Source organism: Podarcis vaucheri (genome assembly GCF_965113315.1).
Source record: "Podarcis vaucheri genome assembly, chromosome: 16".
Taxonomy (NCBI): Eukaryota; Metazoa; Chordata; class Lepidosauria; order Squamata; family Lacertidae; genus Podarcis; species Podarcis vaucheri.
The window spans coordinates 39,151,682-39,172,788 of record NC_138754.1 but is presented as its reverse complement, the minus strand read 5'-3'; the positions used below and the strand labels follow the sequence as shown (position 1 = coordinate 39,172,788).

The 21,107-nt window shown below is 47.8% G+C and overlaps 2 protein-coding genes across 8 annotated transcripts in view; one reads left to right on the top strand and one right to left on the bottom strand.

Moving 5' to 3' along the window:
- KDM2B (lysine demethylase 2B) overlaps nt 1-7,566 on the bottom strand; it is a 96,596-nt gene extending 89,030 nt beyond the window's left edge. The window contains exons 1-4 of one of the 3 annotated variants that reach the window (XM_082204093.1): nt 7,280-7,566; nt 5,661-5,805; nt 2,241-2,319; nt 985-1,031 (exon numbers count right to left, since the gene is read on the bottom strand). In XM_082204093.1, coding sequence (XP_082060219.1) covers nt 985-1,031; nt 2,241-2,319; nt 5,661-5,805; nt 7,280-7,312 — 304 coding nt within the window. In that variant the 5' untranslated portion in view covers nt 7,313-7,566. Of the gene's footprint in view, nt 1-984; nt 1,032-2,240; nt 2,320-5,660; nt 5,806-7,279 lie in introns of those variants that run through there. The other 2 variants (XM_082204092.1, XM_082204094.1) reach the window with 2 other exon arrangements.
- A 304-nt stretch (nt 7,567-7,870) lies between these two features.
- Nucleotides 7,871-21,107, top strand: part of LOC309521550 (calcium release-activated calcium channel protein 1) — a 41,634-nt gene continuing 28,397 nt past the window's right edge. The window contains exons 1-3 of one of the 5 annotated variants that reach the window (XR_014214705.1): nt 7,871-8,041; nt 8,470-8,684; nt 11,344-11,811. Coding sequence is in view for 1 of the 5 variants with exons in the window: in XM_082204189.1 (XP_082060315.1) it covers nt 14,848-14,961 (114 nt within the window). In the remaining 4 variants the exon portion in view is untranslated. Of the gene's footprint in view, nt 8,042-8,469; nt 9,658-11,343; nt 11,812-14,745; nt 14,962-21,107 lie in introns of those variants that run through there. The other 4 variants (XR_014214703.1, XR_014214704.1, XM_082204190.1 and 1 more) reach the window with 4 other exon arrangements.

The following is a 21,107-nucleotide window of genomic DNA, read 5'->3' as shown; positions in this document are numbered from 1 at the left end:
CCCACCTGCCCCAGGTAATGTGGCCTAGTGGGGAAAGCCATGGTAGGGACAACAGGCTTGTGAGCGCTATGTCTCTGGTCGCCCACAGTAAATAAAAGTTTGCGCCAAGTGACACTACAGGAAAACTTTCGTAACAGAAAGAGATATTATCCTCCTCACCCCAAACCTTTTCAGGCTATTATGAGGCACAAGAATGCTAAGATGTGACCTGAGGATCAAGGCAAGTATTTCCAGGAAGCCCACAAGAAAGGCATGAAAGCAACCATAGTTGTGTCTCCAGAATCTAATACTCAGATACACTACCTTTGAATATGGAGGCTTAATTTAACACAGGTAGGGATAGGTTTTCCCAGTAGTGATGTATGGAAGTGAGAGCTGGACCATAAAGAAGGCTGATCGCCGAAGAATTGATGCTTTTGAATTATGGTGCTGGAGGAGACTCTTGAGAGTCCCATGGACTGAAAGATCAAACCTATCCATTCTGAAGGAAATCAGCCCTGAGTGCTCACTGGAAGGACAGATCCTGAAGCTGAGGCTCCAATATTTTGGCCACCTCATGAGAAGAGAAGACTCCCTGGAAAAGACCCTGATGTTGGGAAAGATTGAGGGCACAAGAAGAAGGGGACGACAGAGGACGAGATGGTTGGACATTGTTCTCGAAGCTACAAACATGAGTCTGACCAAACTGCGGGAGGCAGTAGAGGACAGGAGTGACTGGCGTGCTCTGGTCCAGGGGGTCACAAAGAGTCAGACACAACTAAACGACTAAACAACAAAGGGATAGGTAGACAACGGAGTCACATAGGTTATTTGTTGGTACACCAGGCAAATACAGTTGTGTGAACTAGTCATTTTTGTACAGTTTATACGAGGAATATGTGGGCATCTGAATACTTTTGGACACAGTCTTCAACAGAGGTAATTTCTCTTTCTCCCTCCCCAACCCCCAAAGCACGAAAAGCAGCATATCTAAACCGAACTCACCAACTAGCAGCTTGACATCTCGTACAGTGAAATCTGGGTCCGGCATCCTGAAATCCGCAAAGGAAGGAGGGGATAATTTGAATTCAGGGAGGTAAACACAGACAAGAGGAAATTTACACAAGAACTGCCATCTTGGGCTGCCCCACTCTCCCTCAGCACTGCAACCTGCCTCCTGACAATGGCTGGCTACACAACACACAAAAGCTCCCAATGAGGGTGTTAAGAATTCTTCAAATCAGATGCTCAGGCAGGTATATAATCTCTGAGCATGGGAGCTACGCTTCTGGGTATTGGGGTTGCAGATCGATGGTCCATTTATTAATGTTTTCTTTTCTCAAAAGCCATTTTAGGCTACTGGACCTCACCGTACCTGTGGCAGTGAGCTCCACAGACCAACCCAGGGTTGTAAAAATGCGCTATGCCCATTCTAAATGTAGCCATTTCAGGGATGAGAAGAACAACTTGGTGGCTGGGATTTGTCAGAAAAAGCTAATGGTGGATTCTGCCCCCCACCCCAAACTCATAATAATACTGTGTATACATGTCACCACTTTTTATGAGCATTTGAAGGATGTTACAGACACTAACTTAGTTCTCCTACTGCAGACCTGTTAAGTAGGTCAGCCCTGGTTTCCCCCATATTAGATTGAAGATTTGGGGGCCGAGTTTTGAGTAGCCCACCTACTTTACGGATGGCACACCCCAGGATTTGAATGTTAAGACATTCCTTGTTCACAGCTGAGGCACTTCAGCCACTACTCCTCGGCTTATGAGGCCAGCAGCAGTTATTTGCTTAGCAAGGGGGACCCACGAACCTCCAGCTCTTGTTGGAAGAACAGCTCCTATCTTCCCTGTCCACTGCCAATGCTGGGTTGTGCTAATGGGAGCTCACGTCCAATGACACCTTGAGGGCAATTCCATTTTATGAGAATGAAAGTGTTCCCAAGGCAAGAGAAGTGGTACTTTAAAAAGGGATGCCACAACATCTGAAAAACCCTTCTCTGTCTTGCTTCTAGAAGACCTGACTCAGGTTTTGCAGACTCTCCAAAGGACGCAAACTCCAAAACGTAGCCAGCCCCTCTATTTTGGGATTTGCTTCCTTTGGATATCCCCCAAAAGCCTGGCCTTGTGTGTATGTTTCATTCAGAAAGGCCACCGGCAGCCTTTATTCCCCACCCCAGGCCCTTGAGACGGGGCAAGCTACGCATCCAATTGAAACAGAGGTATATTGTTAAACATTAGGAGTACTGTCTTACTTAATTCCCAGTCCATCCTTACTTCGGAAGATGAGGGGGACTCTAAGTGCTTCTCGCTGCACATACTCAAAAGTGAAATCTGGTTGGAGGAAAAATACGAGAGAGGGGAAAAGACATGAGAGAGCAACAAAAGATCCATCTAGCCCAGTTTCCAAAAGGCTTCCAGGAAGTCAACAACCAAAGCATGAAGACAACTTGGGCCCTATCTGCACAATACCGTTAAAACACTATGACATCACTTTTTAACAGGCAGCACTTCCACACACACCCCATGGATCCTGGGAAGTACAGTTTACTAAGGGTGTTAAGAGTTCCCCTCGCAGAGCTTCAGTTCCCAGAGTGGCTTAACCAGTGCTTTTTTTCTAAAAACATGTTCAGGTGTACTCTCATTTTCCTACTCATATTAAAATACTACCCCTCAATGAGGCCAAACTTAAGATTCACAAAATGTTTAGGAGTACAGTGGTACCTCAGGTTAAGTACTTAATTCGTTCCGGAGGTCCGTTCTTAACCTGAAACTGTTCTTAACCTGAAGCACCACTTTAGCTAATGGGGCCTCCTGCTGCTGCCACGCCGCCGGAGCAAGACTTCTGTTCTTATCCTGAAGCAAAGTTCTTAACCTGAAGCATTATTTATGGGTTAGCGGAGTCTGTAACCTGAAGAGTATGTAACCTGAAGCGTATGTAACCCGAGGTACCACTGTATGCGTCCCCCTGCAAAAAAAGCACTGGTTTAAAATAATATGATACTGCTTTAAATGTTTAGTGCAGGTGGGGCCCTGTTGACTACACCTTCCACTTTCCTTCCAAGCTGAAGACAGTTCTTCCCCCTCCATTGTATCCTCACAACCACCCTGTGAGGTAGTTTAGGCTGGTTCACATAATGCTATTATTTTATTATTATTATTATTATTTATTTTTATTTATCTATCCTATCAGCTTATTAAACTAGTGTTATGTGTGAACCTTGACCAGGGGTTTTTCTCTGGTGCATCTATTGCCAACAAACCACTATTTGAAGCCATTTTTTCAGATAAGGCTCAAAAAAATTTGATTGATGTGAAAGAAAGGTGGCTTCTCCAGACCAAACTTAAGACATTCTGAGATGATGTGAAAGAAAGGTGGCTTCTCCAGACCAAACTTATGAGACATTCTGTCTTTGCTGGTTAAAGGAGTGGTTTTTATTGAAGAACTCACAGATTTTGGATCTTGAAGGACATGATCATAAATTTTGCTGGTATGCATATTTGTGGCATGGGAAAACTGGAATCCATGAAAGTTTCACTAACATATAATTAGAAAACATCTATACAGAGTATGGGATAAATATAAAAACTTGCTGGAAAAGAAAACACCAATGTGGCTCTCACCAGTAGAAGCCATAGCGGTGGGGGAAAAAGAACATGGAAGCGGACTGGGTAACTTAAAGGGAGTTGTTAATAGAGAAGGAAGGAGAGAGTAAACTAACTTTTTTTGAAGAAATAAGTGGATTATTAACAAGTTGGCTACAATATCATCAACTAAATGAGACTTTTAAGATTGATTAAAAAATTGGCTTTACCTCACAAACCTCACAATTAGAAAAAGACCTGCTAAAGAAAAAACCAAAAGGTAATGTCTAAAATGTATAAATTATTATTAGAATGGGAAACAAAGGTTGAAATGGTTAAATCATCAATGATACACTTGGCAATGGATATAGACTATAATATTGATATGGAAGCATGGGAAAGACTTTGGAAAGGAGATTTAAAATTTACAGCATGCTACACGTTAAAAGAAAACTACATGAAGATGATGTATTGATGGTATTTGACGCTTACCAAGCTGGCAAAAATGTGTAAGTCTAAATCCAATATACTGGTATGTTGGAAATGTAAAAAGAGAGGGAGTACTTTTTTCATGTGTGGTGGTCCTGTAAGGTGCAAAAGCCTTCTGAGAAATTATTTATAATGAATTGAAAAAAATGTTTAAAATAATTTTTGTTTGAAAACCAGCAGCTTTCCTTTTAGGTATATTTGATGCCGAAAGATCAGAAAAATCTATTTATGTATGTTACCATGGCTGCCTGAATGATAAATGCACAAAATTGGAAAGAGGAACTGACCCCAAAAAGAGATGACTGGCAACTAAAATTGATGGAATATGCAGAGATGATTAAACTTACCAGAAGATTAAGAGAACAGGATGATAAACTCTTTGTAGCAAAACGGGGGGGGGGAATTTATTGAATATATGAAAACAAACTGTAAACACCTAGAAACATTAGCAGGAATGATATAAACGAGCAATAAATATACTAAGGGAATTAAAAAGGATAAATGGGTAAAAAGGATAAATTAAGATATGCAGTAAGAATTTGATGGAAAAATAAGAAACTGCAGAAGAGCAGGGAGGAAAGTCACAGAAAACTATACTGGATTTGTGTGTGATTTATATTTATTGTTGAATAGTCTAAAATGGAAAAACGGGGAATTTGGAATTGGCACCCATTCCATGTTACTGATGAACTTATGAAACAAAAGAAATTTCACTGAAAAACACTATAATTTATTTTTTTTCTAAATATAGATTTACATATTATAATAACTAAGTTGTAGGAGCCATTTCATGAAACGAGGAAAAGATTCACAAAGGAAGACATACAAGTGGATTGCTTGGGAGAGTGGCAAAGAATTATACAAAGAACTAAGAACTGGACCGGAAATTGCTTGCATAACACTTAACCCAAACAGGTACCCCAAGCCTGAAGACCAAGGCCAATCCGGCAGCCTCCTGGGGGGAAGAAGCTAGTTGCTACCAGCATCCCCCAAACCCGCTCAGGAAGCGTGCACAAGACCTCGGAATTGAAGAGGAAGGTGCACCTGGGAGGCCCAAGGTCCCCCGACAGGGAGGAGGGAGCAGGCTGGGTGCAAGAGCCTTGCTGCTTCCATTGCAACAGGGGCGTCAAGGCAGGCCAGGTCAACTCCGCCATGCGCTGTGGACATATCCGGGCGGGGAGGCTGCGGCTGGGGTAGAAATCGGTGGTGCAAAATCATTGCACTTCCTTTAAAACCCCTCTCTCTCTTTATTTCCATGCACTGCCTTTCCAAGCTGCCATCGGCACGTCAAGGGACGCGCGCCCCGCGAAGCGCACGTCTGCAGCAGGGTCGCTTCCCGGCCGGGCTCCCCTGGCGTGAGTCACCCAGCCGTTGCCTCTTCTTCGCCCAGCCCGCTCTCCTCCTCCTCCCCTCTTGCTCCTCGTCACCGGATCCCCTAGAATAGGGGATGCTGGCGGGAAATACGAACTTCACCAGGCAAGTTGCACGTGGGCCAAGAAGCCGTCGGGGGTTTCCGCCAGGCAGGTAGGGAAACCCCTTCCCCGCCCCGGTCTCCCAAGCCGGCGCTCGGGCCCAGGCCTCGGAGAGGCGCCCCGGGTTACCTTTCCCCTCCATGGGCCGCACGAAGTCTCCGCGGTACATTTTGCTCCTCAGTTTCTCCTCCAGGTTGAAGCCGCGGATGCTGACGATCTCCTCCACGTCGGAGAGGTCGTCGTCCTCGTCGTACAGCCTCCTGCCGATCGATCGCTGCAGGACGGGGAAGGTGGTGGTGGTGAGAACACAACACATACACGTGTGCGTCGGTGCACACGCGTGCAAAACGTGTAGAGGTAGCGCTTCCTTTGAAGGGCGGCCGGGAGCGAAACATACTCTCTGTGTGCGGTCTGGGCAAACAGACCAGAAGTTCGGTCGTTGCAGGAGCCCCACGTAGACACAAAAATAAATATACAGAAATAAGGTCCAAATACGCGCAAATCAGCGCGGAGGGGAAAGGACGGGCCCAGAGGGCTTGCAGCGTGCAAGTGAGAAGATGGCTTTTGCAGCGCATTGCTCGTGGGGACGGGAACAGCCCAGTTTTCAAAATGCAAGCAAAATGTATTCTGCAACTGGAGCGCGGACTACCCCTCAACCCCGATTGAGGATTCCTAACCCTAAATTAACAGGGGACGCGTGTGCGTGTGAACGGTACTCAGTCGTGAATGTTGCAGGTCGGTAGTCCAGCCTGGAGGCCTGCGGACTCTCCCCGTGGCCAGGGCTGGGCTGAGACGTCAGGTCATGAAGGGCCAGGTGGGCAAATCGCACCCGGCAAGGCAAGCGGGGGGGGGGGCGCAGAAGCAAACTGCCCATTCAAACGAGCAACAAGGAAAGGCAGCCATGTGGGGGTGAGTTTATTAGGCAGCCCGCTCCGCCCACGATGGCGGGGTTTTCTTGCCCGAACGTTGGAAACGAAAAACCAGCAACTCTTTCGCAGGAAGAAACGCAAAACAGGCAAGCCCGGGCACACATTTACATAATCCAACTGTTTCCCTAGTCACACCGGAAGCCAGCCTCTTAAAAAACACATTGCATTATGTAACATGGGATTTATGGGCTAGAGCCCCCCCCCCCGACTTTTGCAAACCCCCCACAATACACCCCCGCTTCTTCAAAACCTAGCGTGGCATTCAGTGCATTAAAACAAAACAAACCAACGCTGAGAGTGGGGTGAGGGGCAGGAGTGTTTTCAGTCAAGGTTTGGGGGAAAGGGGGCCAGGAAGGAGTTAAATCCCCCCCCCATTTTTTTTAAAGAGAGGCACACACAGCGACAAACACGCTGGCTGGGCTACGGGGGCAGCAACAACCCCCAAAGCGTGTTTGAGCCCAACTTGCAAGCGGAGCTTCCTGGGCTCTTCTCCTTTGCTCGCATGATCGAGGGGTCGCAGGAGGAGATGGGGGGGGGAGATGCAATGCACCAGCTGTGCCCCCCCCATCACACTTGAGAGGTGCCGCCGTTTTCCTGCAAAGCACACTTTAAAACACACCCAGCAACAATGCCCGGGGTTTAAAGCCCCAAACACAGACACGCCAGCAGCTCCCCTCCGCCCTGCAAACAGCCTCTCGCTCTCCACCTACAAGCCATCTCCGCAAAATCGCTTGAAAACAACCCCCCCTCTCCGCCCCCCAACCCAACCTACTCCCCAAACCACCACCATAATAATAACAACAACATATCACTACACACCAATCTTCTTCCAGAGTCTTTCTCTGCCTCCATCTTTTGAAGAGTTTCATCTCTTAATTGTCAACAGTTCCTCCTTTGGGTCCTGCTGCAAAGGTTCGGCCGGGGCTCTTCCTGCCGGGGGGGTTGGCCCAAAACACACACAAGGCTTGCAAAACGAAAGAGAAGGGGAAACCCTGGGAGGGGGGGATCCCCCCACCTCCGAGCGCCTCTAGAAACAAACCCGCAGCCAGCCCCCCACCCCTCCAGAAGGCCATCCGGGTCTCTGCAAAGTTTTTCCCCTCTCCCTCCCCCTTTTGCAAATTTTGCAATCTGCACTTCTGGGGTGGGTGGGTGTGTTTTAGCAGCGGGGGGGGGCAGAGGAAGCACTGGAGCTGCGCAAGCGGCAGCCCCAGCAGGCGAGGCGGTCGACGGTGGTGGTGGGGCGCTTTGGGGTTGTTGTTGTGTTTTTTGTTGTGTGTATTTCTTATGCAAAAAGTCCTTCAACAATCATTTCCCAGCATTGAGAATACTGGGAGGGAGGGAGGGAGGGAGGGGCGGGCAGGAAGGGGGAGGGCGCGCGCAGGCGTCATGGCAGCCCCCGGAACGTAAACACTGGGGCGGGGGGGGAGGCGGCGGCGCGGGAGAGCCGCGCTTGGGGCGCCCTCCGCGCAGGACCGCGGCCGGTCCTTCCCGGAGCGCATGTTGGCGAAGGATGCTGGCGGGTCACGAGTGCGCCCGAGCACGCAGGCGCTGCAGGCTGCGCGTGTGCATGGGGACGTACACGTGAGTGTAGGGCTGGGGTGGGGGGCGACGAGAGGTGCGGCGGAGGGGGCTAGAGGAAAGGGCAGCCTGCGCTCTGCAAGGGTCCTGGAGAGGTGGCGGGGTCCCTGGCAGCATCTGCCTTGGGGAGGGCGGAGAGAGAGGCCAAGGAGGGCGGACTGGGGAGAGATGAGGGGCTGGCAGCCGGGCTGGCAGAGAGACCCAGAAGCCGCCAGGAAGTGGAAGCTGCAGAGGGGGGGGGGAATCTCCTGTATTTCTTATCTCTTCCTGGGCCGAGTGAACGAGAAAGCAGGCAATCTGCAAAGAGGTTTTTCGCGCGCTCTTTTTAACAGGCGCTGCATCCCATAATCCAGGGGCACCAGACGGCCTGGCGTGGGTATTGGGGTGTGAGAGAGGACCCCACCTCCCAAACTGAATCTGTTGTTTTCCAGGGAAGCCTCAGAGGCACAATGTGCTCTTAGAGGTCCATAGGGCAAGTTCTGTCTTCTATGGATCATCTGGTGTCAGTTTGGAGGAGAGGAGTGATTACCTCCCCCCATAAAACACCCCCATGCCCCCCTGGAAAGGAAGAGCATCTGTGTGCAGGCAGAGGCTGAGCTGGAAACCAGGAAGTTCTTGACACCTCACCTCTGGCAGGTGATCTCAGGTAATCTGCTCTCAACTGTGGCCCTCCTGTTTGCAACATGGCAAAGGAATGAAGGTGGTGATGGTAGGCCACTCCCCAGGGTTGTTGTAAGGACTACTGAGATGATGGCATGAAGTGTGTTGCAACACACTAAACGGAGCAGGATTTGGGACAACTTCCATTCTCATAAAGACCTAAAGAACTGTTTTTAAACCCTTTATCAATGGTATTTAATGCCTTATAAATTAAATTTAATGTATAATTAGGATTGGATAAGTGTTGAAGATTTGGATTAAATAAAGCAAATTACATACATATCGTTTGGAATTCTCAAATAGAATTATTCTGGAAATCTGTTCAGGCTTATATCTTTTTACATGTTAAGATATCATATCTCCTTGGAACCTTTAGAATTTTTGCTTGGATATCTAAAATATATTATTCTGGAAAATGATAAATAAATAGTGTTCAACCTTGATGGAAGCAAGGTGGTGATGGTGGTGGTGGTTATTATTATACTAGCTAAAAATGGGGGGGGAGCGTATATCCTTCTATATCTGAATTGATTGAGATTTGGTCTATACTGACCATGATTCAGCCAATTTATTACAAAAGGGTACATATAAACCACCTCAGGCTTATGGGGAAATAGGAAATTTTTTTTGCAATGTTTTGGAATAAGTTCGCAGATAATGCCCAACCTTATGCTGCTTTCAACAGTAAGTTCTTGATATTTGGTTTATTAATAAATAAAAAATAAGAAACAATACATGATAAGACTTGATTAGCTGTTGTGTTAGTCACTATAACATGGATAGATGTCACTTAGTTGGAACTCCCAGGTAAATGTGTCTTGGATGGTAGCTAGTTAATCTGCATGAATTTGCTTGTGAATAAACGAGTAGTTCTGAAGAAAAAGGAATGATTTCATTTTAAATTTTTGCATAATGATACACGTGCATCACAGCACTCCTCATATACAGTGGTACCTTGGGTTACATACGCTTCAGGTTACATACGCTTCAGGTTACATACTCCACTAACCCAGAAATCGTGCTTCAGGTTAAGAACTTTGCTTCAGGATGAGAACAGAAATTGTTCTTTGGCGGTGTGGCAGCAGCGGGAGGCCCCATTAACTAAAGTGGTGCTTCAGGTTAAAGACAGTTTCAGGTTAAGTACGGACCTCCGGAACGAATTAAGTACGTAACCCGAGTTACCACTGTACCTTGTTTGAGGAGGATAAATGTGTTGTTTAACAAAAGATTAAAAAGAGGCTTGTAGTATAGTACCTTAAATTTATTATGGCATAAACATTTGTAATTCTAGGGTCCACTGCATCAGCTACATGCAGTGTGAATCTCAGTTGGCAGGCATGCATATACTGCACATGGATTTAAAGGGTGCGAAATGTAAATGCTGGAGTTAAATGGCAATAAAATTCAAAAAGCACAATCTCAGACCGTTTGCTTAGCAATGTGTGCAAAATAAGCACACGAACCTTTTATGACAAGTGTTGGTGGCAACACAACCTCTATAGCAGGGCAAGAACCTATTGCCTCCATTTGGACCCTAATGAATAGTACCAAACTTTTTGGTAAGTTACCATCCTGGCAGTTTCTTGCTGAAGTTTCACTCTGAAGTTCATGGATGACCATCTTAAAGATCAGAAACAGAATGTCCCGATGCTTGAAATGTTCTGCTTGTTTTTGGGCACTGCCATTTCTAGTGTCAGGTTCAATCCTTTATTATTTTCTGTAGGCTTGTCCTCTGCGGGAGGGACAAACGGGAAAGGGTTGTGGCTCAGTGCTAGAGCATCTGCTTTGCACAGAGAAAGCTTCAAGTTCTCTCTCCAGCATCTCCCAAGTAGAACTTAAAAAGACTCCCTATCTGAAACCCTGGAGAGGTGCTGACAATATTGATCTAATGGTCTGAACTGATGTAAGGGCACTGCTGGCAGATGGCATATATGAGAGCAGGGGAACCCATGATGTGGCTTACATTAAGTTATGGAACAGTGTTACATTTGTAAATAACAGGGCTAGATAATGCAGATGATGAGCAGCCACGTCCAGTAAATGTATAAAAAGCTCTGAACAACTTGGAGCCAGGTTACCTGGATGACCACCTGCCCCTGCACAGGCTTGTAAGATCACTTAGGTCACTTGGGGAAATTCTAGCTGCAGCACCAAACCCTACAGAATTTCATAGGGCAGGGCCCCAAAAACAGGCATTTTCTGCTGCTGCTCCTATATCACAGAATGCCCTCACCTCTGCCATAAAATCAGAGTTTTGTGCGCTTAAATCCCATTTTGTGTGCTTGAAGTTTTGTTTTAAATGTTTTTACAGTACATGTTGTTATGCTTTTGTTTTATTTTTCTTGGGTGTTTTTTTTATTAAATTAAGTGATTATGTGTCTGTGTGTGATATACCACTTGGAGGTGTATTCATTTTTAAACTGTTTAATATTTTAATCTTCTAAGGAAACACCTGCCACCCATTGATTTATTATCACCTGTTGGCTACAAATAAATTCTCATCTGAGTTTTAAGTCTGTTGATCAGATCTATGTGCCTGGATCTGCCTTTGCTTAAGATAGCATTTCTGAAACAAGAGGCCTATGTTATTTCCTTATAAATGCACGTGTTTCCTAGCAAGCATTGTACCCGCTTTTCCCTCTCAGGTCTCTCACACATACCGTCAGGCAAAGGCTGAGGTTTGCCTCCACCTTCCAGAAGGGCGAAACCCATGAGTGGAGAGCCATTCCTCCACTTTGCATAATACAAGAGCATATCTCACAAGACTGTAATCACAGAGATGAACTGGAGGATAAATCAAAAGGTGAGAATTAAAGATACCATAATTCAGGACCAGACTGTCCTTGAGGCAGACAGACTGAGGCACTGTTAGTGGGCAGTTCCCTGGCCTGGCCTGTACGGAAGGGGGGTTGCCTGCTGTTGATGGGCTTACAGTCCCTCTGAAGGAGCAGATATGTAGCTTGGTGGTACTTCTGGGTCCTTTGCTGTCACTTGAGGCTCAGGTGGCCTCAGTGGCGCAGAGTGCCTTCCATCACCTTGGGCTGGTGGCCCAGCTGCACCCTTATCTGGACAGGGATAGCCTAATTTCTTTCTATGCTCTGGTAATCTCAAGGATAGATTACTGGAACACATCGTGCTTAGGACGGCCTCTGAAGATGGTTCAGAAATGTATCACACCAATCCTGGCCCGGCTGCTGATTATTTTCTGGGCCCAATTAAAAGTGCTGGCTTGGACCTATAAAGCCTTAAGTGGCTCAGGACTGCAACACCTCAAGGGCGGCCTCGGCCCATATGAACCTACCCAGACCTTGCCATCATAACCTGAGGCCCTTTGTGTGCCTCTCCCACAAGAGGCATGGAGGGTGGTAACAGAAAACAGGCCTTTTCTGCAGTGGCTTCCAGTTTGTGGAAATCTCTCCCTAGGAAAGTTCAGCTAGCGCCTTCCTTTAGACACCTTTAGGCAACAGGCAAAAACATTCCTCTTCAACCAGGCTTTGGGCTGATTAACATCCTATACCCTTTTAAATGTGTTTGGGGGGAATGGGGTTATTTGTTTTGTTTTCTTATGTATTTTGTATTTTTATGTTGTATTTTTATGCTGTGAACCACCCCAAGATATGCAGATGAAGGGCAGTATCCAAATTTAATAAATAATAATAACCTAAGGGGCACACACCCCAGTGCCCCCCCCCATCGCGGTGGTTGCTTCCAGCAAGATCTCATGAGAGCCCTGCAAGATCTCCCAGAGGCCTTGCACAATCTCTCAGGCATCGTCCCAGCAGCAGAAGCCGTGCCATCCCAGTGAGCAAGGCTTTGGCAGGGGCAGTGGGCAGTCCCTGCACAGGGTGCCACCTTCCTGTTTCACCTCAGGCTGCCCCTGTCATAATTGATGAAAACATCCAGAACATTACAACATGAATATTAAGACGGTGGCCCATTAAAGAAATCTTAGTTGATTAAGCATGTGGGTTTCAGTCAAACAAATTAATCTTTAGTTTGTTTTTGCAATGTTTGTAAAAACAATTGTTTCCAAAACAAGATGCATTCATACTTTAGTTTTTAGATAAATGCACACAGTGCTTTTTTTCTGGGGGTATGCATACCCCTAAACATTTTGTGAATCTTTGTACTTTTGTCCATTTACTGTATTTATATTTCCCTATTTGAACTATAAAATGGTGATTTTCTTGAGTCAAAATGAGAGTACCCCTAAACATTTTTTTAAGAAAAAAAAGCACATATGTTGTGATTAGCGTCTTTCTTAGAAGAGGGTCCTTTGATGTGGCAAACCTCCCCCCCCCCAAGACTTCTTGAGAAAATGCTTGCTACTGGTAGTGTTTTAAAGTTTTTTTAAATTTTAAATTAAAACACCTCCCTGCTTAAGTAGGGACACATTTTAAAGAGTTCAGTTGTGTCCATGGTCCTAAACCTACTTACTGGGGAGTAAGCCTATCTGAATTCAATATGATTTTCTTCTGAATATATTATTGGGATTGCATTGTTACTAGGGCCACGGTGGAATTTGCTTCTCAGTAAATGTGCAGAGGATTCTGTTGTAAATGCTGCAGCCCTGAAGACGGCGGTGCAGTAAGAACTCTGGACTGAATTACTTCAGGGTTACCTCTCCTGAGGCTGCAGTGTGCGTCACCTCACTTCAAATGATGATGCACAAGCCCTGCAGTGCCATTCTGCTGATTGGGGTCCCGAATAAACTGGCCCAGGATCTTGCCCAGGCGGCATCACCGGCCACGTGGGGAACCATCGCCTTCCGCAGAGCAGCCGCCCCCAAGGATGGTCGCTGGAAGCTCCCGACAGGCAATTAAACCTGTTCCAGCAGCTTTTGCTCCCGCTGAACTTGTTCCCCATTCTGCCACAGGGTGAGAAGGAAGGGTCGGCCTGCCCTCCCCGGCCGCCAGCTGAGCGGGGGGCGAGAAAGTAGCAGCTCATTAAAATCTCCAGTGCGTGCCGTCGCCATGGTTTTCGGAGCCCGCGTTTCTTCACAATCCCAGCACTATGCCAAAGGGAGAGGGCAATGTGAAAGAGCTCCATTTGTATGCCGGCTCCTCTTTCATTTTGTAAGAGCCTGTAAAAGGCCACGAGAAGCGTTGAAAAATAGCTTTCCCCGCGGATTCCTATAGTGGCTCCCCCTCCCCCTTTTAAAAAGTCTAAAATAAATGACACATGTCAGTCATTGGGGCTTTTTCGCGGATGGCACCGCGGCCAGGATATGCACTCGCCCCAACCCTCTGCCGGGTCCTGAAATACCCTAATTGCACCTTGAAACCTTAATCGGGCATAGGTGCGGTAAAATTCATGCCTGAATGCCAGTGAGCCATGTTGCCTAAAGGGAACATCCATGTTCAGAGGCAGTGTACCCGACGGGGAGCGACGGTGAAGAGAATCGGGCGCCCTTCTTTGCGCGCATATCAGCCTTTGCCAGCCTGACCAGTTGGCTGGCTGCTGCCGATGGGAGCCAGAGTCCAGCACATGTGGAGGGCGCCAGGTTGACTACCGCTACCTGCTCCCCGAGGGAGGCCGCTTCACTACAACTCCCATCACTCCTGTGCCCCGACTGGGGTTGATGGGAGTTCAGAGCACGGCGACCTCGAGAGAACCGCGCTGCCCCTCGACCCTGGACCTCCTTGGATCCGACCCAACAGGGCAGGCCGGCTCAATGGAGCCTCCCTGCACAGTCGCAGCTCGCTGCAGAGGGCCAGCCGCTAATGCCCCAGAAGGGGCCGAGGGCCGGTGCTTTCCTGCGCTGCCTGAGACTGGCCCGCGTGCGCCCGGGCGCATCTCGGTGCGTAAAAGGCTGCCCGGCGGCCCTTTGCTCGCTCGCTGGCTGGCTGGCTCCCTCCCTCCGTGCAGGAGGGGCCTGCGAGCGAGGGGAACTTGGCAGCCGCGGGCCGCATCCGGTCTTGGCCCAGCCCCGGAGGGAGGCGCTGCGGAGAGGCGGCCGGGGCGCTGCGGAGAGGCGGAGTGACGGACGGAGGCGCACCGAGCCGGGCGCCCTGGGGGGCTGCTGAGGCGCGCGCGGCGGGGGCCCTGCGGCGGCGGCGGCGAGGGCGAGCGGGGCGAAGCAGCAGCCGGAGGAGGCCGAGCAGCCGCCGGAGGTCCGCGTTGCGCGCCGCGCCCCGCCGGAGCTCCCCATGAGCCTCAACGAGCACTCCATGCAGGCGCTGTCCTGGCGGAAGCTCTACCTCAGCCGGGCCAAGCTCAAAGCCTCCAGCCGCACCTCGGCGCTGCTCTCCGGCTTCGCCATGGTGAGCGCTCCCCCACCCGCCCTGGACCGCCCTCTTTCCCTGCCCCTTTGGGGGCGCCCTCCGGCGGAGAACCGCTGCCTGCCCCCTTCCGCTCCGCGAACGTGTGAATGCTCTGCTCCGAGTTCGGTTCAGGCCCGCGCGCGAGTGGTGCCGGCGGAGGAAGCAGTCAAGCCGAGAGCGCAGTAGGTGCTTTCGACAAACTGCTCGGTCTCTCTGCCCTGGCATCCTCTTCCCTGCTGGAGAGGACAACGCCCGGCCTACCTTGCTGCGTGGGGGGGCAATTAGATTGGCGCTTTATCCCAGCCCGTCAATCGAGAAGTAAACCGTGCAAAGCCGGCCAAGAGTTTTGCTCCCCAGTTGCCCCAGTTTCCCTCCCGCAACTTTTGAATTTGTGCAAATGCTTGTTAGACCGATCCCGAGTTAACGGATAGCGCTGCGGTGAGGCTTAGGAAACTGCCTTATACCTCCGTAGGAGCCAAGTCCAAGGGGTCGAAATCGCCCCCCTCCAAAAAGTATATATTTGAGGAAGCCCCCCCCCCCGTTGATGCACATTACCATTCAAATTGGGTGTGTGCGCCACATCTTGTGATCGATTATGCAGAGTAGGGCTTACCTGCCCGCCCCCCCAATGTTTTATTCAGATTGGCACCCCAATACAGAATCGGACCATTTATCCACAGAGCTCCATACTGCCTGCTCTGAACAGCAGCCACTCTTAGGCCTTCTTCCCCTGCCTGGAGATGTCTGGGAGAGAAGGGGGGGGGGAGGAGATGCTCTGGCACCAAACTGCAGCCCTCCCATAGGAGTCAACAGGGCAGGACTAGGTGCCTGTATGTGAATATGAACACCCAGCCACTCTCCTAGTCTGTTGATCTACGCCAGTTCCAGATACCCGCCTTGCAAAACTATCCACATTTACACAGCAGTAAATTCCACCGAACTTAGACTTCTCAGTAATCGTGCAGGGGGGTGTTGTGCAATTTGCACTTCAGTGTGAGCAAAAGGCAGAACCCAGGAGGAAAGTGTGCATGTAGGAATGCGGTTGGTTCTTCATGATGCCACAAGAGAGGAAGATTTTCACCTCCTTGAACTTTCCTCCCATAGTAGGAGTGAACTGTTGCCAGTGTTGCTTTGAGTGTAGCCGCAAGACACCATTACCCACAGGGACAGAAGTGGACCCCTTCTCCACCCCCACCTTCCCCAATGAGGATGGGTGTTTTGGGGGAAAGGGCTCAGTGGCAGAACATGGCTTTGCATGTAGAAGGCCTTGGGTTCAGTTCCTTGGCATCTGGTTCTGTTCCTAGGGCTGCAAGTGCCTCCTGCCTGAAACCCTGGGAGCTGTTGCCAGTCAGTACCAGCATTACTGAACTAGATGGACCAAGTGTCTGACTTGATATAAGGCAACTTCCTAGGTTTCCTGTGATAATAATAATAGTAATAATTATTCATAACTTATACTGCACGTTTCCTAATGTGTAGAGTGCACCATTTTGTAAGTGAAGCTGCTTTGAGTGATAGAGATAAATTCTTTGTCAGTGTTACTGGTGTTGTCCTGGTGTGGATCGATTTGTGGTTGTATTGTTACAGATTCTGCCTAAGTGCCCAGATGTTGCTGGGCTTCAGCTTCCATCATCCCTGACTGTTGGTTAAGCTGCCGGAGGGGGGGGGTGACCAACAGCATCTGTGACCCAAAGTAGCCAAGACTGTTAGCGTAATCTTCCAACCTTGGGGCATTGCACCCTTTTGGTCAGTGAGCAAGTAAATGCACAAAAGTGTTTTTGTCTGCTGCGCCGTTATCTGCAGTGTGAATAAGCCTCCAGGATGGCAAGTTAACTGTGCCACGCACACCCTTCTTTTCTAAGCTGTTGTGCTTTGTGAACTGTGGAAAATGGACAGAGGGACATGGCCAGCCATCATGCTAAATGGTTGCCCAACTTCCCCTAACCTTGAGGTCTTGCATCTACAGTAGCTGCATTTATACTGCTTTAATTAAAGCCTGTGCATTTCCACCCCAGTGGCCCTGAAGCAACCTTCAGTAAAACCAAAGCATGCTGCTAAAATTCAGCCCATGCTGCTGCCATTGAGTTGTACAGCAGTTTACATTTGCTGTCTAAAAAATAAAACAGATCATAACAAACATTTTTTCTCTGGGAGGGAATTCCACAAATGGGGCATATTAATGAGAATGCACATGTTCAGTTATTACTTAAACCTTCTCTTTCCGTAACTTTCTTTGTACTACCCACTTGGCTGTGGCGAGTTAGAATCTCTTCCAGGTAACATAATGGGGAAGGTTTTGTAGCTAAAAGCCCATTGCTTGTTCCCAGTTAACAATGAAAAGCCGGCAGCTTTGACTTATTGTGACTTGCCAATGTGCCTGTAGCATTCAGAGTACTTGCTGTTCATTACCCCAGTATGCTCCCCCCCCCCCCCCATTGCAGAAGATGAAGAAGAGAGGCTGGCGTCTGCCCACCAAGTCAGTTCATGGCAGTTGCAGTCCAAAATATTTAAAGAGCACCAGTTGATGAAGGCTGACTTTGGCGTAATTTGAACTGGGGTCTTAGCATATATTATGTCTCATGGGAGCTTCTGCTGACTAAATCTCCCTGCAAAGAATTCCAAAAAGTGAGGCTGGGGGCGGCACAAAGTACATCTGCTGATTTGCACCATTGGCTAAGGTGGATGGTGTATAAACCCTTGGCATCCGTTTGTGTGATTAGGAAGGGGATAATGGACCAAACCAGGGCAAATTTGTTTTGCCAGCAGCTATTCTGGACAAATCTCAGACACAAAAGAAGAAGAAGAAGAGTTTGGATTTGATATCCCGCCTTTCACTCCCTTTTTAAGGAGTCTCAAAGCGGCTCACATTCTCCTTTCCCTTCCTCCCCCACAACAAACACTCTGTGAGGTGAGTGGGGCTGAGAGACTTCAGAGAAGTGTGACTGGCCCAAGGTCACCCAGCAGCTGCATGTGGAGGAGCGGAGACGCGAACCCGGTTCCCCAGATTACGAGACTACCGCTCTTAACCACTACACCACACTGGCAGTTAGAGGAAAAATATAATATATATTTTTATTTATATTACATATAATAATATAATATATATTATTATTAGAGGAAAAAGATGTTTTGATTTTCGTTTGTCATCCCTGAAATGCAGAGGCGTAAGATTTGGGCTGCGGCCCCAGGGAATTAGCCCCACAGAAGTCAAATTGGCAAGGCATTGTAGCTAAGAGGATGAACTAATCGAATCTCATCCTTGCTGCAAAGTCAGTGCACTATTTTAGGCAGGACTCTCCTCACGCTTTCTGTTAGCTTCAACCTCCCCATTTGCTGTATGGGGATAAAAGTACTGACCTGCCTTCAGTAATGTGGGTGGAAAATTTTCCAGGGCTTAATTTTTCTGCAGAAAACGTTCCTTTATTTCATCAGCAGCAATGAGTGCCTGCCAGCAGCAAATGCAACATCAGGTTAGGCTGGCGGCTCCAGAGTTCTAGCTTTGTTTACTAAATTCAGGTAAAATAAAAATGGGAAACTAGATCGCTCTCTAGGGGAGCATTTCTTAAGCTGCAGGGTGGCATTCCCTTCTGGGCACCTTTCCAGGGATACATGGGGAGCCAGTGGTCTGTGGGGCCAGAGGCAAAAATGGGCAGATTGAGACCCTTTTCAGAGGCCCCCTCCCTCAAGGCAAACAAAGAAACATTATCCCCATTCAGAACATACCAGCCAGGTAGAAGGCCCAGAGCAGAGCCGGGGGGGGGGGGGGGAGAGAATCCCAAAGGCTCAACAGAGAGCGGAAACCTAGAGCTGCGTTTGCCCACCCCCCACCCCCGCTCCCACCCCCCACCTGAGGTTCTCAACTCCTCCTCTTGGGCACCAGAAAGGTTTCCTGTGCAAACCGAACAATTTCCAGTCTAATTTCTTTGTGCATATAACCCAAGTTTGCACAGGACCCCCCCCCCAAAAAAAGCTCACATCACTACCCAACCTTAGAAGGCTGCTGTGTGAGATAATGAATTCAAATTCAAGCTGCTATGTTAGGTTTAGTTGGCTAATTGCACCTATTGACTAGTTTTTAGGTTTGCTGTAGCAGAAACCCAGTGGATGGTATTGTGGGCTGCTGCGCCTTGTTTAGCAAACTGCCTTCAAAAATGAAAGAGGGGGGAAAGCTTGCCAGCTCTTCAGACTTCTTGTTCTGTTTTTAAAATACTGTGCAGGCTTTTTTTTTTTAAGGGGGGTTTGAATTGCAACTTACTGACTTTTAAGAAAAGAAAATACTGCAACTCTCAAAACGGGAAGAAAACACATGAGGATGCTGTTTCACAGCACAGCTTCTTCTGCATGGCAGCTTGCTACTGGCCAGATAAATGTCAGTTGTTCTTCAACAGCTAAAAACAGGTTGTGGCTCTTGAAGGGTCTTTGCAGAAGGCTGGCGTCTGCTTGATTGACGGGTGACTTGTGTTGCCTTGGGAGCCGCAAGCTGAACATGTGATGCCTCTGGAGCAAAGCATTTTGATTTCACAGCTGTGCAACCATTTAAAAACCCCTTCGTTCCAAGTGGTGCACGATACTCTTTCCCGGATGCACGTTTTATAAGGGCAGACGAGGAGCAAGGGAAAGGGAAATGGATCTGGGCTGTGCTTTGCCCCCGTACCTGATGTTCTAGCACAGGGATGGGCAGAAGGTAGATGAGGATCCACCTGTAGATCTCTCGGTGATTTGCAGTAAGTAGATCACCAAAGGCATCTTGACTCCCAGTTGTTTAAACAGCAACAGCTAAATGACTCTTTCCACCAAAATCAAGAAAAGGAACTGGGAGGTGGACCTTTGTGTAAAAGGCAGGATTGTGATCTCAGTTCAGTTCCAGTACCACAGACAAACATCTAGGCTCAGAATGTTCACAGAGCCCCCTGTTCTTTGGATGAAGGGTGGTATGCAAATAATAGTAATAATAATAATAATTAATTTTTCTAACTCTGACTGGCAGAAGTTGCAGCTGATGGTTTTTTGTTTTACTAAAACCCCATCAAGGCTGACCCCTGATATAATTCGATTGGCACATAGGTGGTTGTTGCAGGGATTACTCCTCCCCAGGAGATGTGCGGTGGCTGAGAAAGTGGCCTAAGAGGAAAAGACTCAACCTGGGGGACTCCCCCCCCTCCCCAATACCTGATTTTAAACTGCAAAGGCAGAGAATTGACCATGGGACCTTCTTTCTTCAAATGATGTGCTTCCCCACTGAATTGTTTAGTTGCAGGCTGGAGTACAGCAGTAGAGCAGCATGCAGAACATCCCAGATGCAATTCTCAACATCTCCAGTTGGGAAGCATGTGCATTCACATGCTGTGGTCTGAACCTCTAGAGAATTGCTGACATTCAGCGTAGACTGTACTGCGCCGGATGAGTATGTGCCATGTTATGAAATGGACTAGAGGCTATTTAATGTACTCAAGTTATATCTGTGAAAAGACTCTCATAGTGCAATTGATGAATGCTTTTGGCCTAATTGGAAGGTATGGGCAATTCCAAAGGATCAGAATGAAGGAACATGTCCTGTTCCCCACCACCACCATAAGTTCTCCCAATGTGTGTGTGCACACTGTGTTCCCTAATTGGTTAACCCCTCTGCTCACTTGAAGGCACTCCTCCCATACAATTGCAGTCACAAACAGGAAGCTCATGACCGCAACACTAAGGACTCAGCTACATTAGTCAAAAAACTATGTTTTAAATGTGTTATAAATATGTAACACCAGATGGCACTGTTGAGCACAAAACTTTTCTATATGATTTTACATAGGGTTTTTTCCTTTTGACATAACAATTTACTATATGATATATTTATAGCATTTTCCCTGTTTGTAGATCCAGCCTAAGCATTCTTGCAGGAAAGCTAACTGCATCGAAATCAGGCAGAACTTACTTAAGAGAAAATGTGCTTAGGATGGGAACATTAATGTGAAATTATTTCTGCTTCAGAAAACCGAACAATAATACAACGTTAAAACAGTAGAGTTGCAGTTTTTTTAAAAAAACAACCCCTGCAGCAATGTTAAAGATCTAGAAGATTTGCACAAAAAAGAACTTGGGAGAACATGAAATTCAGTCAAGGCAAGCCTTCCTGGAGAAACCATGAAAAAGGATAA